The 26,516-nt window shown below is 45.3% G+C and overlaps 1 protein-coding gene across 1 annotated transcript in view; it reads left to right on the forward strand.

The window, feature by feature from the left end:
- Nucleotides 1-26,516, forward strand: part of IL18R1 (interleukin 18 receptor 1) — a 47,218-nt gene that overhangs the window by 6,011 nt on the left and 14,691 nt on the right. Inside the window, 4 exon segments of the mRNA XM_044999954.1 lie at nucleotides 9,673-9,850; nucleotides 11,710-11,863; nucleotides 12,790-12,855; nucleotides 21,475-21,625. Coding sequence (XP_044855889.1) covers nucleotides 9,673-9,850; nucleotides 11,710-11,863; nucleotides 12,790-12,855; nucleotides 21,475-21,625 — 549 coding nt within the window.

Below are 26,516 nucleotides of genomic sequence, written 5' to 3' on the forward strand. Positions count from 1 at the left end.
TTGTGGTGGAGGAGGACGGATACAGATTCCTCAGCTGCGTGACTCAGCGGTCCAGGACAAGGACCGCTGTATAAGATCTGTAACCGCCCTCCCCCGCTGCAAAGTCACATCTCCCCCGCCCACACAGATCCTGGAAACCACCTCCAAAAACCGACCAGGTTGCCTACTGACTGCACCGTGTGTGTGACCCGCTGCTGATCCTGCCCCCGTGTCTGTACCCTGGGAAAGGTGACTGTCCTATGCAATTAACCACCCCCTTCCCCACGCCCCCCATTCAAACACAGTCTTCTTTGAAAAAACATAACGGAAACAGTAATTAACAGCAAATCATTTTTATTAATTAAGTAGACAGTTAGGGGATGGGACTGGGATTGGGACTACTGTGAGTCTGGAAGTGAAGGACTTCGGCAAATGTAGGGTATGAGAGCTTTTGGGTACTTGAGCACTGTGCTGTGGTGCAGTGACAGTATTCACGTCCCCGGCCGCCCCTCCTCCTGATTATTTTTGGTGAGGGGGGTATGGGACTTTGTGGCGGGGGAGGGCGGTTGCAGATACACTGCAGGGGGGCTCTGTCCTCCTGCGGTCCTGCAGAACATCCACAAGGCGCCTGAGCGTGTCTGTTTGCTCCCTCACTAGTCCAAGCATTGTTTCAGTCGCCTGCTTGTCTTCCTCACGCCACCTCTCCTCCCGTTCGCTGTGTGAGCGCTGGCCCAGAGAGACGGTCTCCCTCCACTGGCTCTGCTGGTCCGCCTCTGCTAGGTAGCAGCCCATACGTTCCTCGAACATCTTGTCCCTTGTCTTTTTCTTTCGCCGCCTAATCTTCGCCAGCCTCTGCGAGGGGGATGCTGTGGGCAGGTCTGGAGACAGTGGAAGCTGTGAGATGGGAAACAGGGAGTGAATTCCTTGCAAAGATACATTTTTGCGAACAATTAACTGAGTCTAGGCTGTCTCTGTGAATTCTGGGTTGAGACCCCTGTGCCTGCTGGGGCAGAAATCATTTTCGCGGTGGATTCTGGGTAAATGTCGCCAGTCATTCCTTCCTCCGGGAAAGCAACGGCAGACAATCATTTCAAGCCCGTTTTCCCAGAATTGCCCTGGCATACGCCATAGCGTGGCAACCATGGACACTGTTTTGCCTTTTGTGTATGTCACCGTATGTGTACTAGATGCCGCTGACAGAGGCGGGCCAGCAGCGCTACACAGCAGCATGCTTTTGCTTTTGCATGACAGCAGAGATGGTTACCAGCCATATTGTACCATCAACCATACCATAAATTGGTAATAAGATGGTAATAAGATGGGCATGGTTACCTGTCCTTTTGCACTGCCCCATTTGGGGCTGTCATAAGTGCCCCTGGCCAAGCAGCCAGGGGCGCAAAAGCAAAAATTGGGAATGACTCCCTGAGTCAATCCCTCCTTTTTGGTATCTAAAAATAGAATCAGTCCTGCCTAGATTATGGGCAAGTGTACTAGAGAACCGCTGTATCATAGAACCAGAGACCACAGCTGCTCTGTGTCCGATCCTGCATAAATTATGAGCTGTATGCTATTCACAGGGGGTGCTCCTGCAACAACACCACCTGTTCATTCTGTTCTTACCCCAGCCTTCCTGGGCTACCATACCATTGTCCCCCCACTTGTGTGATGAAGTAATAAAGAATGCAGGAATAAGACACAGTGACTTGTTTGTGAGAAATGAGTGGAAGGAAGCCTCCAGCTGCAATGATAGTCCAGGCAGGACATTAAGGAGTGTGGATGAAGGAGCCCATCATCCCTCTGCTAGTCCAGGGGCAATTGAATCTTTTATTTACAAAGAAGGGTGGGGGCTGATGGAGCTCAGCCCCCTGTTGCAATGATGAGGACGGTTACCAGCCATATTGCACCATCTGCCATGAAAAATTAGGGACAGGCGCCCTTGATCGACCTTACTGATGCTAGTCGGCATGGTTACCAGCCCTTTTGCACTGCCCCATGTGCCAATAGGCTGATGATGAGGACGGATTTCCATCGTTTTGTACCATCAGCCATCCATAGCGTGGGGGGAGCAAGGATGTTGGTGTTGAGTGCTGCACCATCGCGTCTATCTGCAGCATTCAGTAAAGATAGGGTGACATGTAAAAGAGTCAACAGAGGATTGTTTTCACTTCTGGTGGTGGGTGGGGTGTGTGCGCAAATTGCCGAACTATGCCCTGACCCACCGCAGACACTGTGTTTGACCCTAGAAGCATTTGGAGCTCATCCAAGAATGCAAATACTTTTCGGAGACAGCAGGAACTGTGGGATACCTTGCGTCCTCATTCCCCCCTCCCTCCATGAGCGTCCATTATATTCTTTGGCTTTCCGTTACGCTCGTCACGCAGCTGCGTGCTGAGTCTGTGCTATACCGTCTGTCCGTAGATTTTTTAAAAATACTTTGGACCAGACGTAAAATTACAGTAATTACCCTAATTAGATGCAGGAGTCTCCGAGCGAGATCACCCTGAGGAGGGTCACTGAAGGAGATAGAGAGCGCATGCTGCGTGAAAGCTAGCACGAACCAGGGCCCGATACAGCCGTGCTCGGGGAGGCAGTGCTCCCTGAGTACCTCATGAAAGCCTTGCGCGGAAAACTGTGCTACCACAGAGCACCCAATAAGGCAGCTCTCCTCAGGAACCTCCTGCTGATGCTTTTCGATTAACGCAAGGAGAGCTTCGTGGAGATCTCCAAGGATGATTTCTGTTCTATCCCCATATCTAGAGAGACCTCCTTTTCACACAGTTAAGATTCCTGTTATATTAAGAATAAAAGTTAACATGGTTAAAGCACTTACCGACTGCTCCTTCCCCTGATTCAGGGTCCGGGTTAATGGCCGGGGAGGGTTGTTGGGGGATCTCCGTGACGGTGATGAAGAGATCGTGGCTGTCGGGGAAACCAGCGTTGTAAGCGCTCTCGCCTGCCTCGTCCTCCACAAACCCTTCCTCATCTTCACCGTCCGCGAACATCACCGAGGAACTGGCCATCGACACTGTCCCATCGTCAGAGTCCACGGTCACTGGTGGGGCAGTGGTGGCAGGCTCCGTAGCGTCCGTTTGCCGCTTTGATTTTTTGGTAGCCTTGTCTGGGGTCCTTGATTTTCACGCGGCGCTGCGTTGCATCCCGCCTGTATCCTCTGTCTCTCATGGCTTTGGAGACCTTCTCGTAGGTCTTCGCATTCCCTGTTTTGGAGCGCAGCTCCGAAAGCACAGACTCCTCGCCCCACACACCGATCAGATCGAAGAGTTCCCAGTCAGTCTATGCTGGGTCCCTCTTTCTATTCACAGATAACATGAACTCTGTTGTGTATTTGGTTGTCATGGTTTTTGTTGCTATGGCAACTGAGTTAGATTATTATGGGTTAGCTCAGCCGGTTTCAACCAGCTGAGTGAGCTCTCTGTATATCTGTAAATAAAATGGAGGTTTTGGTTAGCTGCCTGCTCTCTGGCCTCAAGTGATTGCTTCCTACACCGGCTGCCCCAAGGATATAACACTGGCGACGAGGGTGGGATTCGGTGCTGCTCCAGTAACAGAAGGAAGTAGAAGTTAAGGTAAAGAACAAACAAACAAAAAAAGCTGCTTGTTTGCACTGACTGTGAAAGTGAAACTAAAAATCATGGCTACTCTGACCAGGCCCCTGGAGCCTTTTGATGAGAATACAGAGCAGTGGCATGTGTATACTGAGCGTTTTGAGCTTTTTGGTATTGCAAATGACATTACAGAAGCGAAGAAGGTGCCAATATTCTTAACTGTTGTAGGGGCTAAAACCTACTCTCTGCTACGCAGCTTACTACACCCTGTTAAGCCTGAGACTAAATCTTACAGTGACATTGTGGAAATCCTGGGGTCTCATTTCTCCCCAAAACCACTGGTAATTGCTGAAAGATATAGGTTCCACAAAAGAGACCAAAAGGAAGATGAAACAGTTGTACAATTTGTAGCCATTTTAAAAAAGCTAGCAGAACACTGTGAATTTAAAGAGATGTTAAATGATGCCCTGCGTGACAGGTTAGTGTGTGGCCTCTGCAGTGAAGCTATATGGAAGCGCCTACTGACAGAGGCTCAGCTTACATTACAGAAGGCTGTTGATATTGCTGTCTCCATGGAACTGGCTACAAGGGAGGCACAATACATCGGTGCATCCCCTAGGGTGCAAAAAGTGTCACAAGAACTGACCCACAAAACGGTGCAGAGTCAAGAATGTTACCGCTGTGGTAAGCTGGGTCACCAGGCATCAGAATGCTGGTGTAAGGACCTGGTGTGTCGACACTGTGGCAAAAAGGGACACATTGAGTATGCCTGTAAACAAAAGGAAAAGAGGCCTGTGGTCTGGCCTACAAAAAGAGGAACCTTGCATACCCTAGAGCAGACCCAGGATGATCAAGGTGACACCTCCTCACAAGAGGAAGTGCCACTGCATGTTTTGTCTTTGGCAGCGGGATCACATGAATACTGGGTAACCCCTTTATTGGAGGGCAAACCTATACGCATGGAACTAGACACCGGTGCAGATGTCTCGCTGGTTCCTGAGACTGTGTATAAGGAAAAGCTACAGCATCTTCCGCTTAAGGCAACAAAAACTGTTCTGAAGACGTATACAGGTGAAGCTGTGCCCATGTTGGGCACTATTGATGTTAAGGTGGAGCTCAATGGACAGGTGGCTAAATTGCCACTGTTTGTGGTGAGAGGTGACTACCCAGCCTTAATGGGTAGGTCTTGGCTTGGGAAGATTCAACTGAACTGGGCAGAAGTGCACCGGATGACTAAAGAAGAAACCAGTCTAACCCCTATTCTAAGGAAACATGCTGCTGTTTTTGGAGATGATTTGGGAAGTATGAAGGGAATCACTGTGACATTGAACATTAAACCTGGCAGTCCACCAAAATATCTGAAAGCCCGAACTGTGCCATATGCCATCAGGCCAAAAGTTGAAGCAGACCTGGAGCGCCTGGTCACCAATGGAGTCCTAATACCAGTTACCCATAGCTCATGGGCCACTCCTATCGTTCCAATTGTGAAGAAAGATGGCTCTCTCCGGATTTGCGGTGATTTTAAAGTCACTGTCAACCCAGTGTTGTGTGCAGAGCAATACCCGCTTCCCCGCATCGATGACCTCTTCGCAGGCCTGGCTGGGGGACAAAAGTTCAGTAAGATTGATCTGAGTCAAGCATATTTACAGATGCACGTCGATGAAAAGTCCCAAGAGCTGTTGACTATTGTGACTCATAAGGGGCTTTATCGATACTGTCGCCTACCCTTCGGAATAACATCTGCTCCCGCCCTGTTCCAGAGGGCTATGGACCAGATCTTGTGTGGCTTGTCAGGAGTTCAGTGCTATCTGGATGATATCCTGGTCACTGGAAGAAATGAAGAGGATCACTTAAAGAATTTAGAGGCTACCCTACAAAGACTGGAAGAGTATGGCCTACGAGTTCGCAAAGACAAGTGTGAATTCTTCAAGCCCTCTGTTGAATATTTGGGACACATCATTGATTCTGCAGGTCTTCATAAGGCCTCTGCAAAAGTTAAAGCTATTGTGGAGGCTCCCCCACCTCGAAATGTAAGCCAGCTGCGCTCGTTTCTAGGACTCCTGAACTATTATGGAAAGTTCATCTCACAGTTAGCCACACTGCTAAAACCACTTCATGAGCTCCTTGGGCAGAACAAGGCCTGGAAGTGGACTGAAGCCTGTGATGTTGCGTTTAACAAAGCTAAGGATGCATTGCTAAATTCTGAAGTTCTAACGCACTTTGATCCATCCTTACCACTGCAATTGGCCTGCGATGCCTCCCCTTATGGAGTGGGAGCAGTCGTGTCACATATTATGCCTTCAGGAGAAGAGAGACCTATTGCTTTTGCTTCACGCACTCTAAGCAAAGCAGAAACTAACTACGCCCAAATCGAACGTGAGGCATTAGGAATTGTTTTTGGAATTCGGAAGTTTCATCAGTACCTGTTTGGGCGAAAATTTACTCTTCTCACAGACCATCGACCTCTGACATCAATTTTTGGACCCTACACAGGCATTCCCCCATTAGCTGCTAGTCGTATGCAACGTTGGGCATTGTTACTTTCAGCACACACATATGAAATCAAATATCGGAAATCCACTCTGCACGGCAATGCAGATGGCCTCTCAAGGTTGCCTTTGCCGGTCAAACACCAAGATAGTGCCCAAAAGGAAATCTTCTACTTTGAACAGGTAGAGAATACACCCATCACTGCTACTCAGATAAAGAAGGCAACTCGCGTTGACCCAGTATTGTCCCACGTTATGGACCTGGTGATGCATGGAAAATCTCGACAAACCTCTCCGGTCTCATCCGACCTTGTTCCCTACATGTCCAAGCGGACGGAGTTATCGGTCCAATCTGGTTGTTTGTTGTGGGGGAGACGTGTCATTATTCCACCACCACTGAGATCACAGATGTTAGAACAGCTACATTCCGGTCACTGTGGAATAGTGCGCATGAAGGAAATTGCACGAAGCTATTTTTGGTGGCCTGGACTGGACAGCGCTATTGAAGAGAAGGCAAAAGCTTGTATGTCATGTCAGGGTGTGAGGAATGCACCCCAGTGGGCACCCCTACACCCATGGGACTGGCCTGAAAACCCGTGGCAACGTATTCACGTTGACTTTGCTGGCCCCCTTGAAGGAAGCATGTTCTTGGTGGCAATAGATGCCCATTCTAAATGGCCAGAAGTCTCTATAATGCAGTCCACTTCTGCAGAGAGTACTATCCAAAAACTACGAGGACTCTTTAGTCGTTTTGGTCTGCCAGAACAACTTGTGAGCGACAACGGACCGCAGTTCGTTTCTCAGGAGTTTCAAAATTTTATGAAGGCAAATGGGATACACCACATCATGTCAGCACCATATCATCCGTCCACCAACGGATTAGCTGAAAGATTTGTGCAGACAATGAAAAACGCTTTGAAATCAGCAAGGGGACAACACTCCATTCAAAAGCGTCTGGATACCTTTTTACTTTCCTACAGAAACACACCTCATGCTACGACCCACGCATCTCCGGCCTTTCTAATGATGGGACGACAGCTGCGCACTTGCTTTGATCTGCTGAAACCTTCTGAACCCCGACAAATTGTGCAACATCAGCAGCAATATCAAGTCATCAGACGGGCACCCAGAGCAAAAGACCGAACCTTTAGCCCGGGACAGCCAGTTTTGGCTCGGAATTATACTTCCAGAGCTAAATGGGTTCCGGCCACAGTCATCACTCAAACAGGACCTGTTTCCTACACAGTCCGGACTGCAGAGAATCTTACCTGGCGGCGACATGTAGATCAGCTGTTGCCAGGTCATGCCAGTCCTCAGGACCCATCTGCAGTTGAGGGGTCTGACTTCACCTCTTCTGGTGAGGGACCGAATCACGAGTCACCTGTTTCTGACTGTTCTCCTCCATTACTGCCGGCGGCTGAGATACCCCTTTGCCCAGCACGAGCTGATACCACCTCCTCACCTGTTCGTGCTGCGGACCCTGAGCCCCTAGTGCTTTCGGGTGCAATAACACCAGAAGTTCGCCATAATCCACCTAGAGACAGAAGGCCTCCTCATCGGCTGGATCTTTAGCTAGGGCGAACCCACGGTTATGGGGCAAAATAATCCCCAGGGTTTAGCCGGGAATGGAGGCAGTCTACCCTCCTTCTCTAGTCTAGTGTGTGTTTTATTTAGGGGATGTTCTTATTAGGGGGGGAGGAATATGTTGTGTATTTGGTTGTCATGGTTTTTGTTGCTATGGCAACTGAGTTAGATTATTATGGGTTAGCTCAGCCGGTTTCAACCAGCTGAGTGAGCTCTCTGTATATCTGTAAATAAAATGGAGGTTTTGGTTAGCTGCCTGCTCTCTGGCCTCAAGTGATTGCTTCCTACACCGGCTGCCCCAAGGATATAACAAACTCCTCTGCTGGAGAGCTCTGCATCGTTGCAGGTGCTGCGGAGCTCGCCCCGATGTCCAGCCAGGACGTCAGATTCAAAGTGCCCAGACAGGAAAATGAATTCAAATTTTCCCGGGTCATTTCCTGTGTGGCTGTTCAGAGAATCTAAGCTCGGACTGCTGTCCAGAGCGTCAACAGAGTGGTGCACTGTGGGATAGCTCCCGGAGCTACTAAGTTAGATTTGCATGCACACCTAGCCTAATTCGAGCTAGCCATGTCGAATTTAGCATTACTCCACCTGCCGGGGTGGAGTACCAAATTCGAACTAACGAGCCCTCTAGTTCGAATTAAATGGCTTCCTGGTGTGAACGGTTGAGCGGTTAGTTCGAATTAACGCTGCTAAATTTGAATTAAAGTCCTAGTGTAGACCAGGCCTTAGTTTTCCCTTTGTGATACACTACTAGTGTTTAGACTGTGCCAAGCCAGTTTTTTTGGATTGGTTTACTCTGACCCCACATACATTTATTACTCAGAATATGAGGTCAATGTTTAATCCACTACCTTCTTCTGAAATGACTGTTATGATATATATCATATATTTGAAAACAGTTATCAGTGGGTATTTCCTCTAACAGAACTATCTCCAACTTAGTTCAGACTAGATAAAACAAAAGTAGCTTATTATTTATTTTAGGATTCAACAGAAAAATTTATATATAAAAAAGGATGTTTAACATCTAGAAGGCTGATAAAACTACAAAACATATTTGGCACACTAGAATTGGGAAAACGTTAAAATATTTGGGAACATTTAATTGAGTAAAAACTGAATTCGCTTTGATGGTTTTCATGACTTTTTTTTATTACAAATATTTTTATTTGTGATTTTTTTTATCAAGTATGTTAACATAAAACAAAAGTCTGTGAGTACTCTTGCAAATCAAACTACTTGTTTAGATGCCTTAATGTGTAATTGAGAGCTTCACTTTAGGCACCTTTTTGAAATGTTGATTATTGCTTTTCAGTAACATTCATCTTTCTCCAATAATTTAATTACCCCAAGACTCTTCCAGCTCCCTTTGGCCCACACTTATGTATATGGGAATATTCAACAATGAAAGTATTTTAAATATCTTATCAAAGTAATTAACTCTGCCTTTTGGGTAATATGTAACTATGAAACAAAGTGCCTTTGTTCAGTAGTAGTTTGTGCTTCTTCATGAAACCCTCAGGATTTGTAAACGTTTTCACAAATACTTTGGTGGCTGTCTGTATGGCAACAAACAATGAATAATGTGACCACATGAACAACAAGAGAGTGAGCTTGCCAAGTTTATTTGTTCATAAATATTCACAAATCACTTTTAAAATTATCTCTACATCAAACCTTAATGAATTAGATGAATAAGTCTCTAAACCCACTAATTGATCATTTTAAACAACTTGAGCTTATTATGCTAATTTGTATATATACTTGCTATCATATATTGTTATATTAAATACGAAACTGAATGGTTTCATGACTCTGTTCTGATATGCTTATCTGTTACTTAAGCTGGGGTGTTACTGAAAATAACACCTAGTTTATGTGGGGAAGTAAAGAAAAGGGAGTAAAAGAAAACGGGGTAATATAGGTATGCTTCCTTTTTTTTTCTTTTTCTTCTAATGATTGTATTTTAGGGGTATATTTTTTTATTTTGTTGTAAAATTACCCTACCTACATGACTTTAAAGAACACCCAAAACTTTTTATTTTATTTCATAGCAATGGAACAAACGTCACCATGTCACAAGAGTGGTTCCTCAATGTACTCAAAAGAAGTAAAGACAGTTGTTTTAACACAAATCATTTATCCAGGCAAGTTGTAGAGGCTGGAAGAGTTCATACATTGAAATGCAATGCTGTGCCCCACAATAAAAATATCACCATAATGTGGTACAAGGTAAGTACCAAAAACATCACCACCCAAATTAGAAGTTAAAAACAAAAAAAAAAAGTTAGACCTTGTCTACTTGCACAGCTTTGCAAGATAAAGTATACTAGCAATCAGGAATTGCTTGTGATCTCAGGGTTTGGGAATGGTAAAAGATTTGATGCTTGAACCTACCTGATAAATTACCCAGCCTCAACTTTCTTTAGTGTATATGGGATCCTGACACTAAAAGGAGTGTGAAGGGACTTATTGAGTGTTGGGATTTGCTTATACAGTAGTTGGCAGCTTGGAAGTTTTGGTGTTTCGGATTATTTATAGCATTAAGAGATGTAAAATAAATTCCATTGTTTAAAGTGAACCATAAATCTCTTCTGTACTACAAATACACCAAATCAGGGGACTTGATTACAACGCAGTTGTAGTGAACTGTGTTCCATAACTGGGCTAAAGCCTTGGACACATTCCTTTTGTTTTCCTATCTCTTCACCATGTTGGGTAGCCCTCTCCATTCCTCCATGGATTTATATGGATGATATTTGTCGGCTCCCAACAGTTGGGATTAGAGATGTCTCATGCTCATTTTGGCGCATAGGAGCTGTCATACTAGATCAGACCAGTGGTCGGTCTGTCCTGTCTCTTGACAGTGGTAAATTATTATTTCTTTCAGAGGAAAGTGCAAGAAATCCTGAAGTTGTCAGTTATTAATTTACCTGCTCCAGGAAAAGTTTCCTCCTGACCCACACTGATTAGAGTTGGTGTGTACCCTGAAGCATGAGGGTTTCTCTCTCTTTCCAAACTCTTATTTACTTTTTACTTTTTACTTTATAACTCTGGAAATATTTATTACCCATATAAATGTCCCATCTTCCTTTGAACCCAGCTAAGCTCTTGGCCTCTGTGGTAACTTGTGACAATGAGTCCAATGGGCTGAGTGTACATTGTGTGGAAAAAGTATTTTCTTTTATCTGCTTTATATGTGCTGCCTTCAGCATTCATTGAATGTCCCTTTCTTCTTGTATATTGAGAGAGGGTGAATAGCAGTGCCTTATCTACCTGCTTTATACCATTCATTTGTAAAGCACTGGTCTAATTTGGGAATAGTGTTCTATTTGTGAAATTCTTCACAACAATTTAAATATTTTTTTATCAAAATCATTATTGAAATGGTTAAAACTTTTTTGAAAAAAAAAAACAAAAACAAAGGGATAGTTTTAAACCCTAGAAACAGTTTTGAAATGTTGATTTCCCCTCACCTTCCCCCCCTCATTTTTATTTTTTTGACGAGTTGTGTTTCCATGTGTACGTAAATCATTAATCTTTTAACAAATTCCAACTGAGGCAAGGCTGAGATACACACATGGCACACTAGGGAACAACTTCTTTGAGTAATGGATTGGCTAAGCTTGTAGAGCCTAGCCAAATTTTTGAAAAATGGATACTTAAAATTCCATTCCTAAATCTATTTTAGACCCCCTGAGTAAATGGCCTGATTTTCAGAAGTACTGAGCAACCATGGGGGGAGGGAGAGAAGGGGGATTTGAAAATGAGAGAATTTTTTAAAATCTTGTCCCCAGTTTTCAACATGGGACTCTGTCTGGTGCCCAAATCATGTGATTGAGTACTCAGTTGGGTACTTAATCTCCATGATTATTTTAGAATACTCTGATTTCTTATGTTGTGTGCTATATTGTCATTTGGATGTCCCAATGCTGTATTTGGGTGCCCATGTTTGAAAATTGGACCTCAGCCTCGCTTAGCATTTCCCCCCCCCCCCCAAAGGTTTCATTTTAAAATATTTAATTTCTCATTTGAAGCTTCAGAATGTATCCATAGCATGAAAATTATTTACATTTTCTTTATTGAAACAGAACTGTAACATCTGTAACTCTGCAAATGAGGAGGAACTGCATTTTCCTAGTTTAAAAATTGAAGACTCTGGGAATTACACATGTGTTGTTTCAATTAGTCATGCTGGAAAGGCATTCAACACCACAAGTACAATAGAGCTGATAGTGAAAGATGGTAAGATTGTTTTCTTAGGAGTCTGAAGACCATATCATTACATGTTTAATGGAGGCTTCCTATGCAAAGTTCATTTTCTCAGGCTTTGTGAAGAGGAAAGGATGTAGGTCATTATCTCTAACTGTAGATATCATTAGGTCATGTAGTTAATTGCATATTGTGATCAGTTAAAATCGGACAATGTTGTTCAGTCTAATTGTTGAATAGGCACCATTTACCAGTATAGACATGCTGAATATTTTAGAATTCAATAGGAAAAAAAAATGAAGATGGGCTGTGGAATAGAGAGAAGCTCTTCGAAATGAAATAAAATCCTCTGAAATATGTATCATCTCAGAAAAGAGTGAACTTGAAAAATGTTCCAATCTATTGTAGTTCTTGTTATGTACTGTACACTATACCTCTCTTCCCCTAGGGAAAGCAAAACTCTTCGACTTTGCACTTTGACTTATTTATAAGTAAGCTTCTTAATTTAAAAAGCAAAAAGAGACAAGCAAAAAAAATCTACTGATTTTATTTAGTCTTATGTGAATGTTCTGATTTCTTCCCCCACTTCCACCTCTTCAGTTCTATTTAGCCACAGTAAATTAATGCAACAATTTCAGAAGCAGTCTTGGAGGTGAATCTTTGAGGACCTCATAAACTGAACACTTTGAGTTCATGAAAAAATTCAACAGGACATATCATTTTGCTGTTTTAAACTACTTGGTAATGCCAGAGCATCAGCCTACTGTTATTGTCATGCTGTTGTTACTCAGATGAAATTATACTGCTGATTCATCAGTGTTCATAAATATATTCGTAATAGGCTGAAATCTATATGATATGCTTAAGCATGAGTTTTTGAAATAGAGCCAAGGTATCATTTTACAGAGGTGGGATGTTAGAAAAATAGTATTTTTAAAGTATTGCTTTTTTTTCCTTAGGTGCAGCTGAAGTTGTTAAATTAGAGATTATTGAACCTGGAGAAACTTATGTTGAAACGCACATAGGTATCTAATTATATGAGTAATCTTTGTGAATGTATATTGTTTTGTTCTGATCTCTATATGGTGTATGTTCTGGTTGAGTTTAGTGAAAGTCAGAACTGTCTGCAAGTTTTCTTTGCTCAGATCCATAGCTCCCTATTGGGCCGAGTGTTGATATGTGGCTTGCCTATTTCAGATGAGCCATCATTGGTAGTAACGGGCATAAACTGAGTTCAGCTACCCTGTTCAAGAGATGCTCACTATGGCCAGCAAAAGGAAGTCCTAGTTGTGTTTCCTGGTTCTGTAGATCTCAAAGCTCCATGGGATGGCTGACACAAGAGGAATAGGTTGTCAAGTGGATAGTAAGACAGAGCAATCCCTTTAACATGTGGTTCAGTGTGTTTTAGGGTATTTTTCTGTACAGAGACATGGGAAGTAGGAAGGTTGGCAAACCTGTCAACACAGACAGGCAGATCTGTCTGAACTGCAAAAGAACTTCTGTAGTACACCAAGTTAGCTTATTTAAAAACATGTTAGAGCTACACTGTAGGTGCAAACTGTGATTCAGTATTTACTGTGTGTAGCTGAGTTAGACAGATTTTAATATGGATCCGATAATGAGGATTCTAAGAAATTTCATTTGAACCGTGTGCTGTGACAATGGTACTCAATCTAGGTCAACTGCCTATAGCCATTTATTTAAAATGTGCTGCACAAACCTTACAGACTACCGTGAGATATTTTAAATAAAGCTACTTTGTGGCTTATGAGGACACAGTACCTTGGAAGTGTGGATGATTACTGATACTATTGCATTCTTGGAATGATGTTTTAAGTTAAATAGCTGCAGATCAGGCTTCATGTGACAAATTCCTTAGAAAATTGGGTTTCTAGTAATACCTGAATCTCAGTGGGTTAGAAAATGATCTCCCTGAATTCTTTGAGAACAGCATACCCTGTCCTGTTCTATATGGTGTCCTTGATCATCTACAGATTGGGGAGAAATACTGAGTTGTCTTGGTACAAGAACTGGCCCAGGGACACAATTAACTTTTAGCACAACTGGTCCTTTGATTGCAGTTTAGTCTGGACTCAGTTTAGCCTCATGTACGTTGATGCAGAACTTGGTTCATTCTTATTGGCTGCGAAGCTTGGAGGAGGTCAGCAACACATACTTCCTGATCCTGTAGTCTGAGGCCTGGATCCAGAAAAGGACTTAAGTGTGCAACACTGAGCATCATGATGCCTAACTTTTCAGTGCCTAGAAAATTACAGGAACACCACTGCAATCCACAAAGCCTGAGTTAGGTTCCTAGGCTCCCTGTGCAATGAATGGGGAGATATAGGCAGCTTACAATGTGATCCACAAAAGCCAGCACACTAGGTGGGTACCCACCTAAACTATCCAATAGGAGATTGTTGTGTATTTGGTTGTCATGGTTTTGTTGCTATGGCAACTGAGTTAGATTATTATGGGTTAGCTCAACCGGTTTCAACCGGCTGAGGAGCTCTCTGTAGATATGTAAATAAAATGGAGGTTTTGGTTAGCTGCCTGCTCTCTGGCCTCAAGTGATTGTTTCCTACACCGGCTGCCCCAAGGATATAACACTGGCGACGAGGGTGGGATTCCGGTGCTGCTCCAGTAACAGAAGGAAGTAGAAGTCAAGGTAAAGACCAAACAAAGAAAAAAAGCTGCTTGTTTGCACTGACTGTGAAAGTGAAACTAAAAATCATGGCTACTCTGACCAGGCCCCTGGAGCCTTTTGATGAGAATACAGAGCAGTGGCATGTGTATACTGAGCGTTTTGAGCTTTTTGGTATTGCAAATGACATTACAGAAGCGAAGAAGGTGCCAATATTCTTAACTGTTGTAGGGGCTAAAACCTACTCTCTGCTACGCAGCTTACTACACCCTGTTAAGCCTGAGACTAAATCTTACAGTGGCATTGTGGAAATCCTGGGGTCTCATTTCTCCCCAAAACCACTGGTAATTGCTGAAAGATATAGGTTCCACAAAAGAGACCAAAAGGAAGATGAAACAGTTGTAGCCATTTTAAAAAAGCTAGCAGAACACTGTGAATTTAAAGAAATGTTACATGATGCCCTGCGTGACAGGTTAGTGTGTGGCCTGTACAGTGAAGCTATACGGAAGCGCCTACTGACAGAGGCTCAGCTTACCTTACAGAAGGCTGTTGATATTGCTGTCTCCATGGAACTGGCTACAAGGGAGGCACAATACATTGGTGCACCCCCTAGGGTGCAAAAAGTGTCACAAGAACTGACCCACAAAACTGTGCAGAGTCAAGAATGTTACCGCTGTGGTAAGCCGGGTCACCAGGCATCAGAATGCTGGTGTAAGGACCTGGTGTGTCGACACTGTGGCAAAAAGGGACACATTGAGTGTGCCTGTAAACAAAAGAAAAAGAGGCCTGTGGTCTGGCCGACAAAAAAAGGAACCCTGCATACCCTAGAGCAGACTCAGGATGATCAAGGTGACACCTCATCGCAAGAGGAAGTGCCACTGCATGTTTTGTCTTTGGCAATGGGCTCACATGAATACTGGGTAACCCCGTTATTGGATGGCAAACGTATACGCATGGAACTGGACACCGGTGCAGCCGTCTCACTGATCTCCGAGACTGTGTATAAGGAAAAGCTACAGCATCTTCCGCTTAAGGCAACAAAAACTGTTCTGAAGACGTATACGGGAGAAGCTGTGCCTATGCTGGGCACTATTGATGTTAAGGTGGAGCTCAATGGACAGGTGGCTAAATTGCCACTGTTTGTGGTGAGAGGTAACTACCCAGCCTTAATGGGTAGGTCTTGGCTTGGGAAGATTCAACTGAACTGGGCAGAAGTGCACCGGATGACTAAAGAAGAAACCAGTCTAATCCCTATACTAAGGAAACATGCTGCTGTTTTTGGAGATGATTTGGGAAGTATGAAGGGAATCACTGTGACATTGAACATTAAACCTGGCAGTCCACCAAAATATCTGAAAGCCCGAACTGTGCCATACGCCATCAGGCCAAAAGTTGAAGCAGACCGGGAGCGCCTGGTCACCAATGGAGTCCTAATACCAGTTACCCATAGCTCATGGGCCACTCCTATCGTTCCAATTGTGAAGAAAGATGGCTCTCTCCAGATTTGCGGTGATTTTAAAGTCACTGTCAACCCAGTGTTGTGTGCAGAGCAATACCCGCTTCCCCGCATCGATGACCTCTTCGCAGGCCTGGCTGGGGGACAAAAGTTCAGTAAGATTGATCTGAGTCAAGCATATTTACAGATGCACGTCGATGAAAAGTCCCAAGAGCTGTTGACTATTGTGACTCATAAGGGGCTTTATCGATACTGTCGTCTACCCTTCGGAATAACATCTGCTCCCGCCCTGTTCCAGAGGGCTATGGACCAGATCTTGTGTGGCTTGTCAGGAGTTCAGTGCTATCTGGATGATATCCTGGTCACTGGAAGAAATGAAGAGGATCACTTAAAGAATTTAGAGGCTACCCTACAAAGACTGGAAGAGTATGGCCTACGAGTTCGCAAAGACAAGTGTGAATTCTTCAAGCCCTCTGTTGAATATTTGGGACACATCATTGATTCTGCAGGTCTTCATGAGGCCCCTGCAAAAGTTAAAGCTATTGTGGAGGCTCCCCCACCTCGAAATGTAAGCCAGCTGCGCTCGTTTCTAGGACTCCTGAACTATTATGGAAAGTTCATCTCACAGTTAGCCACACTGCTAAAACCACTTCATGAGCTCCTTGGGCAGAACAAGGCCTGGAAGTGGACTGAAGCCTGTGATGTTGCGTTTAACAAAGCTAAGGATGCATTGCTAAATTCTGAAGTTCTAACGCACTTTGATCCATCCTTACCACTGCAATTGGCCTGCGATGCCTCCCCTTATGGAGTGGGAGCAGTCGTGTCACATATTATGCCTTCAGGAGAAGAGAGACCTATTGCTTTTGCTTCACGCACTCTAAGCAAAGCAGAAACTAACTACGCCCAAATCGAACGTGAGGCATTAGGAATTGTTTTTGGAATTCGGAAGTTTCATCAGTACCTGTTTGGGCGAAAATTTACTCTTCTCACAGACCATCGACCTCTGACATCAATTTTTGGACCTTACACAGGCATTCCCCCATTAGCTGCTAGTCGTATGCAACGTTGGGCATTGTTACTTTCAGCACACACATATGAAATCAAATATCGGAAATCCACTCTACACGGCAATGCAGATGGCCTCTCAAGGTTGCCTTTGCCGGTCAAACACCAAGATAGCGCCCACAAGGAAATCTTCTACTTTGAACAGGTAGAGAATACACCCATCACTGCTACTCAGATAAAGAAGGCAACTCGCGTTGACCCAGTATTGTCCCACGTTATGGACCTGGTGATGCATGGAAAATCTCGACAAACCTCTCCGGTCTCATCCGACCTTGTTCCCTACATGTCCAAGCGGACGGAGTTATCGGTCCAATCTGGTTGTTTGTTGTGGGGGAGACGTGTCATTATTCCACCACCACTGAGATCACAGATGTTAGAACAGCTACATTCCGGTCACTGTGGAATAGTGCGCATGAAGGAAATTGCACGAAGCTATTTTTGGTGGCCTGGACTGGACAGCGCTATTGAAGAGAAGGCAAAAGCTTGTATGTCATGTCAGGGTGTGAGGAATGCACCCCAGTGGGCACCCCTACACCCATGGGACTGGCCTGAAAACCCGTGGCAACGTATTCACGTTGACTTTGCTGGCCCCCTTGAAGGAAGCATGTTCTTGGTGGCAATAGATGCCCATTCTAAATGGCCAGAAGTCTCTATAATGCAGTCCACTTCTGCAGAGAGTACTATCCAAAAACTACGAGGACTCTTTAGTCGTTTTGGTCTGCCAGAACAACTTGTGAGCGACAACGGACCGCAGTTCGTTTCTCAGGAGTTTCAAAATTTTATGAAAGCAAATGGGATACACCACATCACGTCAGCACCATATCATCCGTCCACCAACGGATTAGCTGAAAGATTTGTGCAGACAATGAAAAACGCTTTGAAATCAGCAAGGGGACAACACTCCATTCAAAAGCGTCTGGATACCTTCTTACTTTCCTACAGAAACACACCTCATGCTACGACCCACGCATCTCCGGCCTTTCTAATGATGGGACGACAGCTGCGCACTTGCTTTGATCTGCTGAAACCTTCTGAACCCCGACAAATTGTGCAACATCAGCAGCAATATCAAGTCATTAGACGGGCACCCAGAGCAAAGGACCGAACCTTTAGCCCGGGACAGCCAGTTTTGGCTCGGAATTATACTTCCAGAGCTAAATGGGTTCCGGCCACAGTCATCACTCAAACAGGACCTGTTTCCTACACAGTCCGGACTGCAGAGAATCTTACCTGGCGGCGACATGTAGATCAGCTGTTGCCAGGTCATGCCAGTCCTCAGGACCCATCTGCAGTTGAGGGGTCTGACTTCACCTCTTCTGGTGAGGGATCGAATCACGAGTCACCTGTTTCTGACTGTTCTCCTCCATTACTGCCGGCGGCTGAGATACCCCTTTGCCCAGCACGAGCTGATACCACCTCCTCACCTGTTCGTGCTGCGGACCCTGAGCCCCTAGTGCTTTCGGGTGCAATAACACCAGTAGTTCGCCGTAATCCACCTAGAGACAGAAGGCCTCCTCATCGGCTGGATCTTTAGCTAGGGCGAACCCACGGTTATGGGGCAAAATAATCCCCAGGGTTTAGCCGGGAATGGAGGCAGTCTACCCTCCTTCTCTAGTCTAGTGTGTGTTTTATTTAGGGGATGTTCTTATTAGGGGGGGAGGAATATGTTGTGTATTTGGTTGTCATGGTTTTGTTGCTATGGCAACTGAGTTAGATTATTATGGGTTAGCTCAACCGGTTTCAACCGGCTGAGGAGCTCTCTGTAGATATGTAAATAAAATGGAGGTTTTGGTTAGCTGCCTGCTCTCTGGCCTCAAGTGATTGTTTCCTACACCGGCTGCCCCAAGGATATAACAGAGATGCTGATGAGAGGGTGTGTTCTAGGACAGGAAGGTACCAGTCTCTGCTTAATGATCCATGAATGGGAACTCACCACTTGGAATCAGACAGCTTAGGTACCTAAGGCATTTATTGAGGTAGGTACCTGCCTTCACACGAGATGGCTGAAGGAGTAGTGGTGCCCACCTTATACCACTTAGCCCAATGGTTAGAGCACTTGCCTGGGATGTGGGCGCCCCAGGTTCAAATCCCCCCATCTCTGCCAGAGGGGAAGAAAAGATTTGAACAGGGGGTCTCCCACCTCTCAGGCAAGTGCTCTAACCATTGGGATATTCTTGTCTGGCTTCTCTGTCTCTCCTATTGAAGCTCTTCCACTGTGTTTAAATGATGATCTCTTTCTCTTTCGCCCAATGACTGTTTAAGTATTTACCCACAATGGAACTGCCACTGGGCGAGAGCGAGCAGAACTCTGTAGTTTGGTGGTTAAGGCACCCATGTGGGAGACCCAGGTTCCGGTCCCCTGCTCCAGTTGTTCCTTCATTATTTATCCATAGTGCAACAGGAGAGACCGGAAGAACCCCACATCAGCCTGTCTCATAGCTTGGTGGTTAGAGCACACTTCTATGTGACGGGAGACCTGTTTTCAAATCCATTCTCCCCTTCTGGCAGAAGGGGGAATTGAATTCTGGTCTCTCATGTCCTAGGTGAGTGCGCTAATCACTGGGCTAAAAGTTACAAGAACCACAGCCGCCTCCGTTCAGATTTTGAATGGGGCCCAGTTTTGCAGATTGCCACTGGGCAAGCCTACTGGGTTTGGCCCCACACACGACTTGGGTGAATGAATGTCTCTTTCTCAAGTTTGTGAATCACTCGGTGGCTTAGGTGGGAGATAGGTGTCCGGGTGCCTAGAGAGATGCAGTATGCTCAAAGGCAGAAACTTAGGCACCATGGGAACTTTTACCCTGACATAGGCGCCAAGTGAGTTTAGGCACTTATCAGGTTCGGCAGGAGTTTTGAGGATCACAGTGTTGCCCAAACTGGAACTTAGGCACCTAAACCCCAAGCCTGTGTGGATCTGGGCCTGAGCCACCAAACAATGCCCTCGGAGTTCTAAAATCAGGCAGCTTACTTGACTTCTAGGTTTATGTTGCATACAGTGCATAGCAATAACAAAACCAAGAATGTTTCTCTGAAAATGAAATGCCTGTGCTATTAAATTAACCTTACAGTATTTGAGAGTCTCTAAGCTGATTGCTTTCACAACACATGCACAAACGTAGCTGCAAAATGTCAGCACCTGGAGCTGACACAGCTACAACGCTTCATCATTGCACAGAAAATAGCTTGTGACGTAGGGATATAAAAATGGGAGAATATTTCTTCTAGGGTATGGCTACACTGGCGATTTGCAGCGCTGGAAAGCCTCCACCAGCGCTGCAATTAGTAAGTGGCCACACCTGCAGGGCACTTCCAGCGCTGCAACTCCCTGGCTGCAGCGCTGGCCGTACACCTCACTCAGCATGGGGAATAAGGATTCCAGCGCTGGTGCTGCAGCGCTGGTCATCAAGTGTGGCCACACACCAGCGCTGTGATTGGCCTCCAGGGTATAAGGTGTATCCCAGAATGCTTTTATAAATTACTCCCTTTGTTTTGTTGTGAACGAGCTCCGATCGGAGCTCCGTTGCCGTTGCCGGTGCCGCTTATCTAAAAAACAAACAGAGCTCCTGTTTGCTGTGATCATCTGTACCTGGCTGTAAACAATCAAATGAGATTGCAGGCAGGGAGGGAATGAAACAGCGGGGAGTCGTGTTGGAGGCAGGCTGTTTGCAATTAAGAGTTAAGACTAAGGGGTTGGAAACATGTTCTGATTTTTCAAGTCAGGAAGCTAAACACACAGTGTTGGCTCCAAAAATCCACTCTCTCTCTCTCCCCCCGCTCCCTGTCACACTAGACCCCACTCCACCCCCCTCTTTTGAAAAGCACGTTGCGGCCACTTGAACGCTGGGATAGCTGCCCATAATGCATCACTCCCAGCAGCGCTGCTAATGCTGCAAATGTGGCCACACACCAGCGCTGGTAGCTGTGAGTGTGGCCACACACCAGCGCTGCTCCTACACAGCTGGATGACCAGCGCTGCAAACTACCAGCGCTGCAAACCGTAAGTGTAGCCATACCCCCAGTATGGAAGAATTGTGTGGAGATGTGAGAGAAGGCTTTTGTAATCTGGCGGGCCACCTACTCATCACACACCTGGCTTGAATATATATTGTTAGTTACAGAACAGAGGCATATAAGGTGTTAAGAAGGAAATGGCTCATCACCCCTCAACAATAGGACATCTAAATGTCTATCAGTTGAAAATTAGCATCAATTGCAGCCATCCAAATTCATTGCTAGTATCCCAGCTGTTAAAGGGCTCAAAATGTTTTAAAGAGGTCAGTTCAGTCAATTTGCAGTGCACTTGCATGGATACTGTAATACCCAGAAAGGTTGGCGGTATTTCTCGATATGCTGAGAGCCACACTGAAGGTTGTCCTATGACATCCAGATTGCATCTCTGGCAATCAGACTCTCCATTGCCTTGTGAAGGTATATGCTAGTCATATGAGTGGATGTTAATTTTTATATTGTTTTGCCTAGGTAAAGAGGTGATACTCAACTGCACAGTTTTCTTGGGTTACTCAAATGCTGCCAAGCCAGTATACATCCTGCACTGGAAAGACAAAAGTTTAAATTCATGTTCAGAGAACACTAAGGAGGAACAATCAATATGTAAAAAGGAATATAATTTGTAAGTATGTTTACTGCAAAATATTTTTCTTCAGTGTTTGTGCAATATAACATACTGCATTTTGTGGACTGCTAGTTAAGTATAACATCTGAGTTTCCTTCAGTCCTGTCTCTTACAATCTACCTATCAGCTGGCCATAGGTTTCCATGAAGGATGTCTGTGATCATGACTTTTAATGTAGCTTAACATTTTTTTTTTTTAAGAATGCCTGTCTACCATGTTTTCACTGTATTTACATGTGCAATGCCCTAGGCATAACCCAAGCCTCCACTTTGTCTAGGTCACTCTAGACTCTGTCCCTACCCTCCAGCATATCTACCTCTCCCTCCAGCTTAGTGACATCCATGAACTTGCTGAGGGTGCAATCAATGAAGATGTTGAACAAAACAGGCCCCAGGACTGATCCCTGGAGCACTGCACTTGATACCAGCTGCCAATTAGACATCGAGCCGTGGATCACTACCCTCTGAGACCAATGAACTAGCCAGCTTTCCATCTTATAGTCCATTCATCCAATCCATACTTTTTAAACTTGCTGGCAAGAATACTGTGGGGACCGTATCAAAACCTTTGCTAAAGTCAAGATATATCACGTCCACTGCTTTCCCCATATCCACAGAGCCAGTTATCTCATTATAGAAGGCAGTCAGATTGATCAGACATGACTTGCCCTTGGTGAATCCATGTTGAATGTTCCTGATCACCTTCCTCTCCTCCAAGTGCTTCAAAATGGATTCCTTGAGGACCTACTCCATGATTTTTCCGGGGACTGAGTTGAGGCTGTAGTTCCCCAGATTCTCCTTCTTCCTTTTTTAAGGATGGGCACTATATTTGCCTTTTTCCAGTCGTCCAGGACCTCCCCCAATCGCCATGAGTTTTTCAAAGATAATGGCCAATGGCTCTGCGATCACATCAGCCAGTTGTGCTTTGGCCTTCCTGATTACACCCCTGCACACTCAAGCAATATTTTTATACTCCTCCCTAGTCATCTGTCCAAGCTTCCATTTCTTGTAACCTTCCTTTTTGTGTTTAAGCTCACCGAAGATTTTTCTGTTAAGCCAAGCTGGTCTCCTGCCATATTTGCTATTCTTTTTGCACATTGAGATGGTTTGTTCCTGTGCCCTCAATAAGGCTTTTTTAAAATACAGACTGCTCTCCTGGACAACTTTCCTCCTCATATTAGCCTTCCAGGGGATTCTGGCCATCAGTTCCCTCAGGGAGTCAAAGTGTGCTTTTCTGAAGCACAGGGTCTGTATTCTGCTGCTCTCCTTTCTTCCTTTTGTCAAGATCCTGAACTCAACCATCTCATGGTCACTGCTGCCCAGCTTGCCACACACTTCTACTTCCCATACTAATTCTTCCTTGTTTGTGAGCAGCAGGTCAAGAGGAGCACGACCCCTAGTCGGTTCCTCCAGCACTTGCTCCAGGAAGTTGAGCCCCAACACCCTCCAAAAACTTTCTGGATTGTCTGTGCACTGCTGTGTTGCTCTCCTAGCAGATGTCAGGGTGATTGAAGTCCCCCATGAGAACCAAGGCCTGTGAATTGGTTGTCCGAAGAAAGCCTTATCCTCCTGGTCTGGTGGTCTATAGCAGATGCTCACCACAACATCATTCTTGTTGCTCTCTCCTCTAAAATTAACCCAAAGACTCTCAACAGGCTTTTCTTCTGTTTCATACTGGAGTTCTGAGCAATCATACTACTTTCTTACATACAGTGCAACTCCTCCACCTTTTCTCCCCCATCTGTCATTCCTGAACAGTTTATACCCATCCATGACTGTGCTCCAGTCATGTGAGTTACCCCACCAAGTCTCTGTTATTCCAATAACATCATAGTTGCTAGACTGTGCCAGGACTTCCAATTCTTGCTGCTTGTTTCCAAGGCTGCTGGCATTCGTGTACAGGCACCTAAGATAACTAGCTGATTGCCCTACTTTCTCAGTGTGAATCAGGAGGCCTCCCCTCTTGCACCCTCCTCCTCGTTTCCTCCCGGTATCCCACTTACTTCAGGGCTTAGGTCTCCATTCCCCGGCGAATCTAGTTTAAAGCCCTCCTTATTAGGTTAGCAAGCCTGCCTGTGAAGCTGCTCTTCCCTCTCTTCATTAGGTGGATCCCATCTCTTCCTAGCAATCCTTTTCCTGGAACAACATCCCACGGTAGAAGAATCTAAAGCTCTCTCTGCAACATCACCTACACAAGCATGCATTTACCTCCACAATTCGATGGTCCCTATCTGGGCCTTTTCCTTCAACAGGAAGGATGGGCGAGAACACGACTTGCACCTCAAACTCCTTTATCCTTCTTCCCAGAGCCACGTAGTCTGCAGTGACCCTCTCAAGGTCATTCTTGGCAGTATCACTGGTGCCCACATGGAGAAGTAGGAAGGGGTAGCAGGCCAAGGGCTTGATCAGTCTCTCCACAGACACTCCTTCACATCCTGAATTCTAGCTCCAGGCAGGTAGCACACTTCTCAAGTTTCCCAGTCTGAACGGCAGATGGATGACTCCGTCCCCTTTAGGAGGGAGTCCCTGACCACCACCACCCATCTCTTCCTCTTCAGAGTGGTGGTCTTGGAACTTCCGTCCCCCAGGACTATGCATCCCATGCCTTCTGGCCAGTGGGGTCTCTTTCTGATTCCTCCTCTCAGATGACTCTTCCAAACCATTCTCCACCATAGCACCTGTTCAGGGAGCTTTAAAATGGTTTCTTTCTTCTATCTGCACTGGGGGTACATGGGTTCTCCTCTTTCTTCTTCTGGAGGTCATATGCTACCAGTTTTCTTCCCCATTCTGCACTGCCCTCTCTGATTCTTCAGCATGCTGTGCCTGCAGTACCAAACGCTGACTTCTATCCAGAAAGTTTTCATTTTCTCTGATGCAACACTGGGTTGATACTTGGGTCTCTAGTCCTTTAAACTTCTCTTCCAATATGGAAACCAGCTTGCACTTCGTACACACACAGTCACTTCTGTCCTCTGAGAGAAAGACAAACATGGCACATCCTGTGCAGGTCACAATGGCAGATCACTCACTATGCATATTGTCTTCTTTCTAAGAGCCTCTTCAGATATTGAATTTACTGCTCACAGAAGCCTGAAAGGCGCAAAAAAAAAAATCACAGTAACACTGGATCACTGTAACAGTCTTACCATCGAGTCACAGCTCTTAGACCAGAGATGGGCAAACTATGGCCCACAGGCAACATCCAGCCTGCAGGACCGTCCTGCCCGGCCCCTGAGCTCCCGGCTGGGGAGGCTAGCTCCGGCCGGGTGGCATGGCAGCCAGACATGCTGCTCTGAGCGGCACGGTAAGTGGGCCGGGGCTGGGGCAGAAGGGTTGGATATGGGGCGGGGGGGGGATCTCAGGAGACAGAGAGCAGAGGGCAGTTGGATGGGGTGCAGGCTCTTGGGGGTGGGGTGGGGGGGAAGGCAGTCGGGACAGAGAGCAGGGGAGTTGGATAGGGGCGGGGTCCCCGGGGGGGTGGTGGTTAGGGGTAGGGGGTCCCGGGAGGGAGTGGGTAGGGGACAAGGAGCAGGTGTGGGTGGGTGGGTGGGTCAGGGGTTCTGAGGGGGACAGTCAGGGAGTGGGAAGTGGGAGGGGGAAGATGAAGCACAGCCTTCTCTACCTGGCCCTCCATACAGTTTTGTAACTCTAATGTGGCCCTTGGGCCAAAAAGTTTGCCCACCCTGGCCTTAGACTCTCCAGTCTAGCTTGTCATCCAGGCAAACTAGACTTAGTGATCAATGGTCACTTACACCAAAGATCACAAAATATTCAGGTTGCTTCCAATCCCAAGAGACCAGTCACTTACCCCAGATCATTTGGTACCCTAGATCTTACACAAAGACAATGCCTGTAGCCAATTCTGTAATAAACTAACTAAAAGTTTATTAACTAGGAAAAAGAAATAGTTATTTACAGGTTAAAGCAAGCCAACATATACACACAAATGAGTCGCAATTTAAATTCTAAAAGTGACAGAGTTCTAGAGATCTGTCCATTCAAAATGCCTTTCAGGCAGACCCAGAGGTAACCTCTGGGGATCTCTGGCTTCAGTTTAGTGTGTCTAGCTCCGTGAGAGTTCAAACAGCGAAGAGATAAAATATTTTCCTGTGTCTTCGTTTTATTTCCTTCATTCAGCTTCCAAGTCCATAGGATGAGCTTTCTTGCACATAGCATTTCCAATGTGCCATCGGGCCATTAACCAATCCTTTGTATTGTGACGTTCCTTGGTGACTTATCTGATTTTAATAGTTCTGGATGGACAGGAAGAAACACTCCTTCCCATCTGAGTTAACAAGTTTAGAGCAAACATTTTCCAAGTGATACAGCAAAACGTACATATTTTCTTATAGCATGGAATACAGACATTACATTAATACACACAGCAACTTAAAAACATTCTATAGACTCTAAGCACTAAATACATTCTTATAAGACTAATACCTATTTTGAGCAACACCAATACATAAGTGAACTGGTCTGGACTCCAGCTATGAGTTTGTCAGCTCTTAGCTAATGCCTGCTACCTTGGTAAGAGCTGGCACTTGGCCTGGCAGCATCACACCATCTAATAACTTTTTGGCATGATCAGCTCTGGTAGCCTCCATTCCCTGTTCCTTTCCAGATTGGTTGGCAGGAACCAGTGAGGAAGTTAACTTTTTAATTGATCAATAATGCTATAATAAAGCACCAGAGGAGGATTTTATCCCTGTAGAAGTATTTAAGGAAAACATTGTCTAGTGGGCACCTGTTTTGGCTAAACTTTTCCTCTAATATAAATAATACAAGGATTTTCTCCTTAGGTTGAGCTATCAACATTATTATTCCACTTTATAAAAAAGGAGGATAGAAAAGACTCTGGGAGTTGCCACCTAGTTAATTTATTGGAC

This window comes from Mauremys mutica, chromosome 1 (genome assembly GCF_020497125.1).
Source record: "Mauremys mutica isolate MM-2020 ecotype Southern chromosome 1, ASM2049712v1, whole genome shotgun sequence".
Lineage (NCBI taxonomy): Eukaryota > Metazoa > Chordata > Testudines > Geoemydidae > Mauremys > Mauremys mutica.